The sequence below is a fragment of the Sinohyriopsis cumingii genome, chromosome 3 (assembly GCF_028554795.1).
Source record: "Sinohyriopsis cumingii isolate HCF-2022 chromosome 3, ASM2855479v2, whole genome shotgun sequence".
Taxonomy (NCBI): Eukaryota; Metazoa; Mollusca; class Bivalvia; order Unionida; family Unionidae; genus Sinohyriopsis; species Sinohyriopsis cumingii.
Window position 1 is genome coordinate 51,122,757 of NC_142963.1, and position 15,821 is coordinate 51,138,577.

General features: G+C 32.8%; 1 protein-coding gene across 2 annotated transcripts in view; it reads left to right on the forward strand.

Annotated features, from left to right (window-relative positions):
- The first annotated feature begins 9,172 nt into the window (after window positions 1–9,172).
- The window catches only part of LOC149802846 (uncharacterized), a 155,748-nt gene continuing 149,099 nt past the window's right edge, over window positions 9,173–15,821 (forward strand). Inside the window, exon 1 of one of the 2 annotated variants that reach the window (XM_089952302.1) lies at window positions 9,173–9,407. In XM_089952302.1, the coding sequence (XP_089808428.1) occupies window positions 9,268–9,407 (140 nt within the window). In that variant the 5' untranslated portion in view covers window positions 9,173–9,267. The remainder of the gene's footprint in view (window positions 9,408–15,821) is intronic. The other variant, XM_089952301.1, reaches the window with a different exon arrangement.

Here is a 15,821-nt window from a genome sequence, read left to right on the forward strand (position 1 = left end):
GACAACTTAGAAGTAACTGAAAAATCCCTGAAGTTAAACGGTTATCAGGAACCCTCTGAAACAATTTTGCTTCACTGTCATATTGCACTTTCATATCATAATATGTGGTGATATATGGACCAACATCAAAATGTTGATACTAGTTTGCAAATTTCCCAAAACGACCTTATTACCTTGTACCCGATTTATTCATTTTCATTGGAACACCTGGTCTCGTTTAAAGAGTCCATTATCAAATGTATTTTCATGCACGTGTAGGTAACAATGTTGGTGGTTGTATATGTTATGCTGTAATTCTTTCTGACAAGACTCTGTTGTTGGAGGGCGCGGGTTGTTTAATGAGGGTCCGTGATGTGCATGTGGTAAATGCATCGAATTAAACGTGTTACGTTTTTAAATAATAATGTCCTATTATGAAGTGAAATTCGGTCTTATCGAAAAAAAAGCATGCGAAAACAGAAGACGTAATAAAATTCAGTTGTGACCACGTTGAAACTTTCTAAACAAAAAAATTTGACTGAAATTGCCCCAGTGTGGTTGAACCACACACAATTTAACCATATAGTAAACACATTGTCTAAATCAGAGGTGATGCGATTATAATAGATCGATGGAATATTTCCATTTAATGCAGCGAATTCAGCGTTAGTTAGCAGCAGTGGTTCTACCGGTCGCAAATTCGACGGCATTAGGGTATGTCAGAACGCCAATAGGAATAGCTTTGAAAATGGCGGTTGGAGGCTGAGCCTTTGGAGATCGTATACGAATAAGAAAAGGAAAAGGCATTCGATTACCAGAAACAAATTGTTCAATACCATCAGGCAGATGTCTACTATTACGCAAAATGACATTCAATAATATTGATTTACTCGCGATGGTAGAGTTAGTCAAGCACTTTCGATGTGTTTTTATACCAAATAAATTTGCACCGATAGTGCCACGCACACGTACAACCGGCATTGTTATCTAAAGTTACCTTTAATCGCCTATTGTGATTGTGTTTAAGATTAGATTTATCGTTACATATTATAAGTAATGTATTCTGATCGTGATGAAGATATTGCGAAATTTGCCAACAAACTGATTGATGACCCCCGCATGCACTGACAAATAATATTGTTACAGCTAAACAGAAATCAACCGTTGGAACTACTATGATATTGTTAAGACTCGCTGGTTTTAAACCGACTAATAACAAAACACAAAACCAACAAGTTTTGTCAAATTTAACAAATTCTCTAACTTATAAAATTAAATATTAGGAGGATTTTTACAGTATTGTGAATTAGATCCAAATAATCCTTACAGTTCTATCACAAGTCCCAAAAAATAGAGCGTTCCGAATTAACCCCAGTTCTTGAATGATGTACCAATAGCCTTTGATCTGCTGAAATGCCAACAGTCTTGATGTATCAAAATAAAATGTCTTTAAATAATTTCACAATTATCCCAAAATATTGTTTACACCAAACAATCATATGAACGCTTTGTAATTCCAATAAATATTTTAAGTAAATAATTTCTCTCAAATTAAATCTAATCACACCATTAAATAATTCTGCAGACTGAAAATTGAAAAAGAACATTAATAGGAAAAATAATAATAATGAATAATTGTTCACTTTTTGCTCCTTATATAAATCTCCACGACTCTAGCACGAATCTGTCACAATACATTCCCACGTGTCGTATGTCGCAATTCATCCCCACGAGACATATGTAGCAATGCATTCCACCTGACCTAAGTTCGTAATCAAGGCTTGGTAAAGATCCCGAACCCAAGTAAGTGACCTATTTATAGCATTACTATCTTAAAATATATTCTACAATCATAGAAAAATATATATGTAATATGTTGTTTATGCATGATCGTTACAGTTAATAACTATGGACAAAAAATAAACACACAATATAGATATGAGTAACAACGTACTACCACCAACTCGAGACCAACCCGTAGTCATATCATTAGCACATCATTAGCACGCGAAAGCGCTCGATCAATGACTACATCACCAGGTGCAAAAACAATCGGGGATTGTTTATACAATTATGAAATGGAATTCTTCTCTGTATGCCATCCCGGCTACGTTCACCGTCGAATGTGTGTGTAGGAGCATTTTTTTAATATTATGGTTATCGATGTCTAAAGGATGATGGACCGGATTCAGCAAATATTAAATTAGGAAGTTATGAATGGAATAAACGGAGATCTGAACAAAGAGAGATGTATAATAGAACAATATAAGTCTCCATATATTGAATTTAATTAATTAGATCAACATTATCAATTTGTTGAAGACCAGTTGTAGGAACTGATCCAGAAAATATAAGTCAGAGTTCTAAAATCCAATTGGTCACTCTCCAGATTCAACCTAGCTATTCGGTTAGGGTTGACATGAACAACATCATTCCTGTTTCCTCTGGCATTCTCTTGGTGGCCTTTCTCAACGTCCAGTATATTATTCTGGTCGTCCTTTATTAAGTTCTGTCGTTCACTCCTATATTAGTCGTGGAAGCTATTTTACTTGCTTGAGGTTTGCTCTATTCCCTTTAGCCGAACCATTTCCTTACTCCTCCTGCCATTATTAGCATACGCCCCTCCAGGGTTGGAAAATGTTATGTTTTCCCGTTTCTCTTAATGTACCGATCTCTGCAAAGTTTCAACGTTTTACAGCTATTTCAACAAGTACAAACGCTGTTTCTGCGACATTTCAACCCTTCTCATTTTGATAAACAAAAACAAACAAAAAAACAATTCTTTAGCAATGTCCATGTTAACTTGAGTTACTTATCAAACGGAACCTCATGAAGAATCAATCAAGTATCAAACAGCTGTATTAAAGTACTATGATCTTCAAACATGCCATGAATTTAACCCACTGCAAAAATCGCATGCATCAATTTGAAATTGTCATGTGTTATAATCACATCTGCAAAATTCACTATGTTATGTGTTAAATGCCAACGGAAAATTCACACGGTTACAATATCTTACAGCAACATTAATTCATTTGAAACAAAATATAATCTCGAATGTTATTAAATAATAAAACACGTGTTCGGGTAACAATGTTAGAGCTAATATGAAGAAGGATCGTTTCAGATATCGTTTAGTGGTGTACTCAGTATGGTTTTAAATGAAACAGGTGCTACACTCCCAGAACGAATAATCGCCTGAAATTTAAACATTCTCAAGAAGATTTCTTCTATGATTGTATGACAGGTGTAGTAGTAAAAAAAAGGTAATTGGTTAGAAGTGTGTGTGATTGTGTGTGTGTGTGTGTGTGTTGCACGTGATCAACGTCGGTCTGTTGAGCAATTATACTACTCGATTACATTAATAATACAAAAACTAAGGTAGACATTCAATTTTATCGACGTGAAAATTAATAAAAGGTGAAACAACAAATGCCAGATGAAATCGCAAAGAAAACCGCGAAATAAAAACGTTCGTGTTTGGTCATCGATGCTATCTGTGAATTTAACATGGTAATAACTGTTGGTCTTGATATGACTGGAATCACTGCAACGACAAACATCATACGTGCACCAATATTAATTACTTGTTGGGGATATATCCTTTGTAACCGGTGTCTCTGGTAATTCCAAAATAATTTCGATTTCATTACATTCACGAATACATATTTATTTAGAACTTCTTGTAGCAGGACAAATTAGTCTCAATACGAATAGTAAACTGTTAGGTGGCTTTTGAGGATGAAATAATTAGCGTGGACGATTTCGAGACAGTGTTGGCGAAAATGAAAAAGCACTGACAACTACGAGCACAAATAAGGAACCGCGGAGTAGCGGATTTACAGACAGTAAAACTCGAGTAATTTCCATAAAAGTATAAAATATATAAACACCAAAACAATTTATTGTATTACAATCCCAAAGATGTTTAATATAGAAATATGAAAATGGTGGTTTTGTGGTTACTGGCATATGGTTGATATAAGTCACCAACTTCTTTACTCCATGACAGTTCTCGTTTGATTGTATATGGACACGTTTCACTGATTACAATCCGTTGGTTGCGCATACACAATTTACTTTTTACAGTCCTGAGGGAAAGAAGGCCGTTACCTATATAAAACATATCAATCCGGTTATATCCGAAAAATCTTAATCCGCCATAATAACACTACTGCAAATGATTGACCTTTTGACATTTTATAAAAGATATTTCATTAGCAAGTATTGTTAATGTTGTACTTCACCTGACATTTTCCGACTGTTTGCCAAATACAGTATTGTCATCAATTTTTACAAGTAATTTATGAAAGATGTAATATTGCTTTTGCCTTAAATCTGTATTCAGTTCAATGTAATATGCAAGCCATGTTGTTTTTCTTTTTTATATCAAATAACACAACTCGGCACAAATTTGTCAGATTTAAAAGCAACCACGTCTAAAAGTTTGAAATTTTCTGGTGAATTTCATCAACTATTACCTTTGTACCTTTATAGTAATTTGTCAGCTTATGTTGTAACTATGTTAATTTATTTTCATTACGAATAAATTAAAAGAGGCTTTGAAATAAGTATGCAGTTGTCAGGCTGTCTCCAAATCAACTTCTAAAGTTCAAAAAAGTATAGAAAGCATCAGGTCAATTGAATAAATGTTTATCACTTTAATATTTCCATTAGTACCTCATCTAAAAAAATTATTTTCAGTTTAATGGTGTTATTTATTTTTAAAGATATCCTCAAACCATAAAGTTTGTTTGTATTCGGTACATAATGAATGACCTTGACCCTTCGTGTGCATCATCGATTTATATATTTATTTATTTATTTAATAAGTAGAAGTGATTTACCTTGATGTATCTCAGTAGAATTATTCTTACACTGCCTCATTTTCTTCTCTCAGTCATCAGATATGTATCACAGTCTGTCACAAGTTCTAATGCTACACATAATGTGATCAAAGATGCACCTTGAGTTAGTCATGGCGTATTGTAATAAGTGGCAGAGTCTAGTTTGTAGTTTTTTGACAAACTTTTCTACACTGCTGAATGTCACATAGTATCAATACATCTTTCTGTAAGCCCTTTAATCTCAAATTTGTTCTTCAGGTTACAAATGTTTCTTGACATTATGCATGTAAAGGTAAACTATATTCATTTCATATGTTTGATACCTTTAGGCTTGACTAAATCTTTTCTACTTACTGTGTAATTTTTTTAACTGGACCTTTCAAAGCTATCCTGAATTTATACTCTTATGTGTTTCCGACACAAAAATAATTAAACTGCATAATTGCAAACCTGTTTCACTGTTTCTGCGAATTTTTAATCATATTGTATCCATCTGATTTAAGACATCCTATGAATCCAATGATCTTTACGAACCCAAGTTTCCTGTTATTTCTTTTCATCCTTTCATGAACCTATTAACTTTTAAATCCTTACTGAACGTATTTCTCGTCATTGGTCGGTATGGTTTTTATCTCCTCATCTGAATCATATTTAACTAACGTCTTAATGAATAAGTGGCAGTTGAAACAGCACAATATATGAAAGATTTTTTTATACATGTTTTGGATATTTGTAATTCAAATATATATATATATATATATATATATATATATATATATATATATATATATATATATATATATATATATATATATATATATATATATATATATATTCCTCGACGCGTTAAAAGATACTTCAATACAATATCTATTGTTCTAAAAACTGTTGGCTTATATTTCTTTTGGATTAATTTGAGATGGAGGCAAAAATTCTGTTGGAATGTGTTTATCTATTTTCATTGTTCAGGATTCGTCATACTATTTATTTCACGTTTGTATATGTGGTACAATGACACTTTTAAATTCACCAAAAATGACTTTCGGAACTTCTAATTGAACTTAATATTTATTGGGGTTTTATTTAAATTTGATACCTGTTCCTTCTTTGAGCTTGGTGTATATTGAATTATCAACATTTAACTCCGTTTTTGTATGCTGATTAATTTTTTTTTATTTAGACAATGAATCTAGCATTTTTGACAGGATATTTCTGTCCATGATGTCAATTTGCATGTGATGACACCGATCTTTAATCACTTTTCTTTTTAATTCTAAAATTACGATAACTTTCATAGTTGTAATCATTAGGACCATTATGCTGAATGAGATTAACGTGTCGTCATGTCTTTCTTTTACGTATATATTTTAGAAACATTCTTTTCAAATTTTCTATCTTTTCTTACGAGTGCGTTCTATATGGGTCCATTGCGGGTTAGACTCGACTCGGAAACGAAGAAAGAATGTAATCTTTTCACAAGATGTTTCATCGTTTATTTAGAGATATCATTTCCACAATACCAAGGAATACACAAATGCGTGCACAATTTACATTGCACAATGCACACAATTTTGCATTTCTTTATAGCTCACCAGAACATATATATAACATTGAATTTCACTGTAGATGAATTTTGATAACTGGAAGATTAGGTAAATTTCTGTCTACTGCTCATAACAGTTTTTATTTTTTAAATCTCCAAGCTTCAGTATGAATTTTCCCATATATCTATTGACTGAAACAATTAAAAGTGGCGGTTTATTACTTCAAACAGATATCGCTTATTTCCATGCCAAATAAAGTCACGGCATCGCTTGTTTTAAATCTAATTTTGGACGATTTTCATATCCTAAGTACAATTTTGATACAAAACTGTATTACATACCCCACCACACAAACTCTGACAAATTCAACATTGTTGAAAGTTATTGATGTATACATTTTGCACCGTTGTTGTGATTCATCTTATGACGTAGAAAACAAAATATTAAAAACCACGGTTGTGTTCTTCAATCCTACGCATTGCAGAATCATTTCTTTTAACCATTAATTTTGTTCTTTGACTTCGTCTAGTAATATGTGATGGTTGTGCAGTCGTTAGTACTACCATTGATTTGGTTGTTCAGGTAACTCAACTCAACTGTTGACGCATGAAAGTACAAGTGAAAAACTGATGAACTTCGACACATGTTTGTATGGTGCAGTCTGTACAAATATATTTTAGTGGTATTACAAAAGTGTTGCTGCAGATTATTGGGTGCAGTTATCCATAGTTTCTTCTTGTTGCAAATTGTGATAGTTATTTAGATAATGGCACGGTGATATGTGTGTTAAACTTATGCATAACTGCTTCATCTTAATAGTATATTAGTTTATGGAAATATAGTTTGTTTAAGTATAGCTCTTTTCTGGCATAAGTGGATAAGTTTGAGCTCAATAAAAAAAATCTTTTAACTTAATCAAAGCCATGCATTTATTTGCCAGCCCAATATATATTTTAGTTAAAGCAACTCTATTTGTACGCTTAATTATATATGCAATTAAACAAAATTATAAAATTAGTGTGAGCGAACATTTCCTTGCTGAATGAAAATAATTTTTTTAGCCCGAGCAAACTAATAAATTTAAATCAAGGAAATATTCAGTAACTTGAATATAATTAAATTTTGCTAAAGGTAAATTACTCTGTAGCAGAAATGCATTATATAATTTGTCTAACACATCTAAAGCTAAATATAATCTCTATTTTGGATGCAGGTGGTTAATAATGTTAGAGCGAAAATGTGATTTGACTTTGAAAGGTTTATGGAAATTTGTTAAATCCGGCCTAAAATACTTCGTTATTAAAGTCAGTATACGATCCCCAACCATCTGACACATCATCATATTATGAAATGAAAGGAATTCTTTTTAGAGATAATTTCGATGAAATACCCAGTTGTCCCTATCTCATTCCTTCAAGTACCCTTATCCCCGCCCCCTAAAATGTACGTGAAGATTTTATTTTACACAAAGTTAATGGTTATTTGACACTGGTACGTTAACTTTTTTTTACCGAGTAACCGATACGTCGTTTGACGCTGAAAATGATAGCAAGCTATCTACCAACGCTGGGTCGATGTAAATTACTACCCACTGAGTCCGTTAAGTAGCGCCACCATAAATCCAGTCCCACAAATCTATCATCTTGCGTTCTAGTACACATGTTTTTAGTTCAATGCTTTTTCCTTATCGGCACAATTCCGTTGCCATAGTAATATCTGGTAGGAATGACATATTAATTTTGTCTTTCTAAAATTATTTTTACGTGAGTGAAAGTGTAATCTTTTATTTATTTGTTGGGTTATTTCTGCAGAAAATAAAGCATTAAAACTAACTAAACTCTTTTGAGGGGAAACCTTGCAATTTCAGCCCTTTAACGTGCAATAAATAATAAATAAAAAAATAAATAAATAAATAAATAAATAGAAAGTTACTTCATGTATTTGTTTTAACAGTTTTAAATTCTGTAATATTTATCGCTAAGTAGGAACTTTTGTGTTTTTTGTTATGACGCTTAACCTTATTAATCCACATTATAGTTACAAAACATTTCTTCAATTAACATCAGAGCTTTGAAAATAAAATAGTAATCGTTTAAGGTGTGTTTTACACAAATTTCAAAACGTGACAATTTAAACCAATTTATTAAATGGCATTTATTCTTGAGACTTTCATATTCCCAACACTTTTGGGGCTTTTCAGCCACGATTTATAGAGATTGGCTGTATTTTGTAGAATGAATATAGTATTTATAATATTATCCTAATAATAATAATAATAATAATAATAATAATAATAATAATAAAAAGAATAAATAAGAATATAAAGTTGATTTGCTTCATTACGGTTCCTCACTCATTACATATGATGCCGATTGTATTTTATTTAAATCAGTATATAATAAATATATGATTTTATAAAATAATTTTGTAATAATTTTGTAACGATTTGTTTCATTAAGGTTCTTCACTCACGGCCTACGAGACAGATTGTACTGTATTTAAATCAGTGTATGAATTTACGAAACACACACACACACACACCATAAAACTATCATAAAAGTTAATTCTGCAGATGACTTTATTTCGCAGGCTTTTGTTACTAAGCTCGTCTGTTGTTAAAGTAAAGTCTTTTTACTACAACAGCTTCCCACTGTAGGTGAACAAAAAATGGATATTTTGCTTGTTTGTGTCTTTTTTTCTTCTTCTGTTTTTTCGTATGTGCAGATCGTTTGTTACTTGCGGAGTTCATGAAGTGCCGAATTCAGAGCTACGACCGATTAAATATCCGTACAGCTTTCTGCACAGTCAACAACCTAGTTAAAAACGGTGTTCCTCTTTCTTCGTCGTTGACAACTTCAGTGTCCCACATCATCGTATATCAGTGTACAAGTGAAACTATGGCCGATACGGCCGTATTGGATCGAACTCGGGGAGGGTACCGAATCTTCGTTGGGGACCTGGGTAGCCGAGTGGGCAAATATGAAATTGAAAGAGAATTTCAACCTTACGGTCCCATCAAGGATGTCTGGGTGGCAAGGTAAGTTTATTATTTGCTGCACGCATAGAATGCAGAACGTTACACTGGGAGTCCGAGGCGGAAGATTAAAATAACGGTTGTTTGTTGTGTACATTGATCGTTAATTATTGACCATTTAGTATCTGTCCGACTTACATGTGACATGGATTATAAACACCCATTGTCAATCTGCAGTTTGGGTATATAAAATAAAAATATATAAAGTATGTTTCAAAACTAAAAAAAAGAACACAATAAAATAGAAACCAGTGAAATTTTAGTTCGTTATATACATCCTTTTTTTGTTGTTGTGGGTTTACATACGAGCATGCATACATCACTGTTAAGTTGTCGTAATTTTTGCTCGTTTAATGTGAATAGCCTATACGATATCATTTCCTATGTACAAAGAGTGACAGTGTTGCAGACCTCTTCAGTCTTTGAACTCAGTGAACATTGTTGGCCTTGGTCGAACAGGGCATGGTAATGTTTGTATATTTCTTCTAGATTTTTAAAAACGGTTTAAGAACCGAACAATTGGGCAGCCTACTTCAGTTTAAGTGTATAATAATTAGCACTACCCGATTCTATTTTCCTCCACGCTATTGTCTTGCATGCTTTCCTCATATCATGTTGTAAAAGACAATGTCAGGGTAAACAATGCTTTGTATTCTATTGTTTGTGTAATGTGATACTTCTTTTCTTCCTGTATTAAATTGGCTGTCTACCATATGTTGATATGCCTTGCCCAGATTATAGATAAGGTCTTTACTTGTATATTCAGTTTCCTTGTGTATATGGATATTATCTTTGTGGAGTCACGGATATATATATATAATAGGTTCAGTGTGCCATACTTTGTTATGGTTAATATAAAGAGACGTTTTTGTGGTTACGGGGGGGGGGGGGGTAAACATTACCATTAAATATTTGCAAATTATCTTGCCTTGCCATAAAACATCAAGCCATTATAATATTTATAGCTGTAATGTTTAAACAACATGTATGCCAGCAACACACAACTAATAAAGCTGTTTTAAGTCAAAATCAAAATTGTAAAGAAAATCCCTAACTGAATCAGTTACCCGCTTCACTTAATATGTGTATATTTCTAAAATAAACTTGAAATACATGGGGTACAGCATACATGGTAAAGTGAAAACATTGATTTTAGTATCTGAATATTTGATGACTACATGTACTACAGTGGGTTGTTTATATTCCCTATTAATCCCTCTGTAATTACTTGTATGTTGATAAGCCAGTATATTAATCCCCCTGTAATTACTTGTATGTTGATAAGCCAGCACCAACTGTTACAGAATTCTGGCCAAGATTTTTTTTTATAGAAAGTTACCCTGAGGATAAAACTACTTCTACATTAGAATGAATTTGCAAGGTTGACCCTTACAGCCTCTGGGTTTATTATTGGAAAATCACAATTTTCATCACAGATAGAATTCTGTTGTAATTAGCCATGCCACTGACTAAAGACACATTGCTTTATTACAGGACCTTAGGGGCTGCAGATAAGCATCATGACCAATAGGTCCATAATAAAATATTTAAAATTCATACAGAATTTCCAATTTTAACAGTTTATTCTTGAAGTTTTATTCCCATTATATCCATTTCCCCCAAAAAGATTGAAGCAGTCTTACTTTCAACCAATCAAAAATTTAAAAATGAAATCTTATTATTGTAATGTTCATGACAACAAACCACAGTATTACCAAAATTGGTAAAGTTGGTTTAAGTTGAAATTCTGAGAGTCAGTCTCTTGGAGGATGTTGAGATATGAATTGTTTTAAAGTTTAAAATACGTATTTGTACTGTCATCAACATGCCGTTGGGTTAGGGGTTAGGGTTAGGTTAGGGTTAACTGATTTCAAGTGACATTAACCTAATTGAAAAATGTCTCATATAGGCCTCTACTTCTCGTAAGCCAGCAGGTTATTCAATATACCATTGTTTTGTGTGAAAGCTTTTGGTGATGCATAATTGTTTTCTGACTAAACTTTAAAATAATAAAAAACACTAGCTTGGCATATTGATTACAATTTCATTCAAGACAAATGAAAAAATGTGTGGCTGTGGCTACATTGACAAAAATTAGAGTAGGTAAGTATATCCCACCCAGTCACATTATCTTATAAGTCTTTGGTATGACTTAGCCAGGGATTGAACCCACAACCTACTGCATCTGAGGCAGATGCTCTAACAACTGGGACATCAGGAGTGGTGTATATATATATATATATATATATATGACTTTTTATTATTATATATAATATGATTATATCCGGCTTATGATTTTGGTGTGGTTCTTTTAGTGAGCTGAAGTTATTTTGTTGGCCAGATATGGTTTTATTATGCCATGGCTGAGGTTTTTGTGTGGAACATTGTTTTGTTAAATATTTCTATGAGGATATTTTGATGTGAAAAAGATAAATGTAATAATTAAATTCAAACGATGCATGCATATAGATGCAAGTACTGAAGCTTGTCCCAATAGAACAGTAGAATAACCTTCAAAGTATGAAATACCCTGTTTCAATATGAAAAGAGTATCAGAGATTTAACAATCTCAGAACTTAATTTTGGTTGTAAAAAAGTAATCCAACAGATTTTCTGTTCTCTTTCTTCATTTTGCCCCAAATGTAAAATGTCTCAACAAATGAAATCAGATTGTAAATCCTAAATCTTAACTAAAGTCTCTGGTGAAACACTTTTTAGGTTTGTCGTTAAGCTGTCACTAAAATCTCTTGTCAAACATGCTTTGGTTTCTGGCTACAGGTGTTACTAAAATCTCTTGTCAAACGCTTGTTAGGTTTCAGGTTTTGGTTACAGGTTACATCTGTGATAAAATCTCTTGCCAAACACTTTTTAGGTTTCTCGCTTCAGCTGGCACTAAAATCTCTTGTCAAACGCTCTTAAGGTTTCTGGAGTATTATAATTTTAAAATGCCACTATTCTACATTGAGAATGTCTAAAGGTTGGATGAAGATCACATATTTCACTTGAGTTGTCTAATGATATAGATCAAATGTTGTGTATTAATTGCTGTGGAAATTTGAGATTCCTACCATTTCTTCTCAGAGTCAGTGTTCGGTAATATAAAATTATTGTTTTAAATTAGTTTTGTGCTTTTGTTTCTATACACCATTATTGTACTAGTTGAGTTGAATGTCTCATGAAATTTTTGCAAATTTCAAAAATTGATTTGTTGCTTGCATGTTTTGCAGGTGGGGTTATTTTTCAGAATGAACACAGAGAAATGCAACCTCCTTGGATTTAATGTTGCTCCATATGCGGGGTCTTTTTGAAGTATCCACATATAAATACTGTACATGTACCACAAAATATTTGAGATCTTTGGCATACTCAGTCTGACAAGACTTGACTCGCCAGAGAGTGCTCTGAATTTTCATTTTCTTTTTTTGCTGGTAGCAAATTCGTATATTAAAATCAGCCAACATGCCTACTTCCTTGTTTTGGGATGTTTTTGCAAACAAGAGCATTAAGATTAGTAATTTTCTGTTGTTAAGAAACAATATTTTGGTTCCTTATTATGAATGAAGTAAAAAAAACTTCATATCTGTTTTTACTCATTATAGATGTATCACTTCACGGTTCTGTCAGATATTTTGTATGGTTTCTACATTTTATTAAGTGATTGAGTTGTCAGATGATAAACTTAACGTAATTATTATTATTGTATTAGAAATGGAGGTGCAAATTTTGTTATTGCTGTATTATTCAAGCACAGTCATGTGGAACATGCAGCTTGATTAAATCAGTTAAGTATATGGAGGTGGTCATGCTAGACTGGTTATACAATTTCAGTGGGTTAATAACAAATCCATGGGTTCATAAAATGTGACAGTATAACTGTTAAGCAACCATCAGCACTATTCAGTTGTTTGTTGATGAGATATAGATGTAAAATTATTCATCCTATTACTGTCTTGCATCAATAATTCAAATCACTAATCACAGATCGTTGAAAGTTTATCATTACGAAAACAGTGATTGAGAAACAACACAAAAAAGTCAGTTTTGTATAGAGTGATACATTTTTCTGTATGTATTTTCAATACTTTATTTTTATCATGATCTATTGATAAAATTGAAAAGGCCTGTGCCTGAAGTGTGAAGTATTCCAATTGTTTCTTACTGCGTTAGCAGATATCACACTTCGGACAGATTAATACAATTGTAGGGAATCCTGTGTGAACTAAACTAAGACTAAATGTGAAAACATCTCATAAGGTTATATACCATGAAAGTATTTATTTCTTGTATTTATTACACAAAGAGATCTTTCAGTAAGTGTTTATTTCTTGTATTTATTACGTGAAGAAATCTTTCAGTAAGTGTTTATTTCTTGTATTTATTACACGAAGAGATCTTTCAGTAAGCCTGTGTAAGGTTTTAGGATCTGAAATTTGTAGATTATTATTTGGGTTTGGTTTTTTATGGCACAGCAAAAAAGATAGGTTATTGTGTGCTGTGGGAATTGGAGTAAGGTCAAGGTTGTGCCACAGTAACTGATCTTGATGTATGATTCAAACTTTTGGTCTTGGGTCTACCATGCTAACCACTCATCCACCCTTGTAGCATGGCAAGTGATTTTGTTTTTATTCATACTTTTAAGCTCAGTTTGATTCAGTGAGGCAGATCTACAGTTTTTAATAATTAATTCCTTAACACCATACTAATTTGTTAATTGTAAATTTCTGGAAAAACGTTGCGACGTTGGTGTGATTGACTCAGCTATACTAATGTCCATGTTCAAGTGCCAGAATTACATCTTTGCATAATTACAGTAAATTTATTTATTTTTGTTGATTGGTGTGGTTTAGGGAAAAATAGTGCTGTATTCATCAATTGGGGGAAAAACTTCTGTGGTGTATATAGAATGATCATTGTTTTCTACTTATATGACAGTGACTCATTTACCGTATTCATGTTGCATACTTGTGTGACTGTGACCCATTTACAGTATTCATATTGCATACTTGAGTTTGCTTTGCAAATCATGTTAAATTATGTATACATGCACTCATTTTTATGAGTGTTATGAAAATGTATCTATATTGATTCAGTAATACACACCAATAAATTATTACTATTTTCATTGTGCCTTTGGGAACAAATTTTGTTTGGACAACTCTAGGAAATCAGTTGTATTAACAATTTCATAATCTGTCATGTTAAAACAGGTTTGGTTTGGTATTTTATAACACAGCAATACTTGTAGATTATTTAGTGCTAAGGCAACTTGAGTAAAGTACCTTGTAGTGACTCAGATTCTGTTAGGTTAAAACTGGAAAAATGGTATGGAATATTTAACTGATTGTTCAGGTTTAGTATCATTAAATGCATGTTTACATCTCTTGACAATTTAAATGGGGATTTAGTAATTACCATCAATTTTGGAAGCTTCATGCATGTTGCCCAAGCATACATCAGTATAAAATGAAAAACATATATTTGTCACTGTCTGTAGAATTTCAACACTAAAAATCCTGAACACTCCAGAAATTGGAGGTCCTGTCTGGAAAACTAAGATTCCCAGTGAGGAAAGATCAGGTGTTGGCAACTTTCTCCAGGGCAGGGGCTGGTTGAATGATTATTAAAGCCACACTCTATAATGTATATTAACAGATAAAAAAAAAAAGGTCATGGGGTTAATCTAGCCATGGTCTATGATTTGTCCACTCCTGGGGAAAATGGAGTCCAATAATGGGCATAAAATTATTATATTGACAGCTAATTAATACAACTTTGCTGTGGTTGATATTATTGGTTTTAATTATTAGTCTTGTTTGGTTTAAATTAAATATTCACTTTTACTTTCTGACTTTTTGAATATAAGAATTCTTTATTGGTATTATTTTGAAGTGTCTTGCCAACTAAGGCTTTTGTCTTCCATGAAAATTCAGTTCAGAAGAATGAGTCAAGTGCTAGCCTTAGAACGTGGGGGTACACTGCTAAATAGCATGCCCAGGATGCTCTGGTATGTTTTGCAAATCCAGGTTTTTCATACTGCTGTTGATTTGAAATGGGTACACCCTAACTTGTCAGCAGGTTATGCAAAAGTTGATCATATTGGAGCCATGCTTTGTACAACAGTCATTTTATCCCCAAACTCAGTATTTGGAATTCAGAGTTGCTCCATATTAAAACATATTTCTGTCAAGTACTTGTTATGTAATACAATTGTTGTTGTTGTTGTGGGGTTTAACACCATTTTTCAGCACACGATAGTCTGTTTATGGCAGCCAGTATTAATGGTGGAGGAAGAACCTGGGAAAACCCAGGGAAGAATAATTGACCCACGAGAAGCCACTGGCAAGCTTTCTCACATACCCACATTAGCCGAATCCTAGACTCAAACCCATGCAGACAGAGGTGAAATGGCAGTGATGC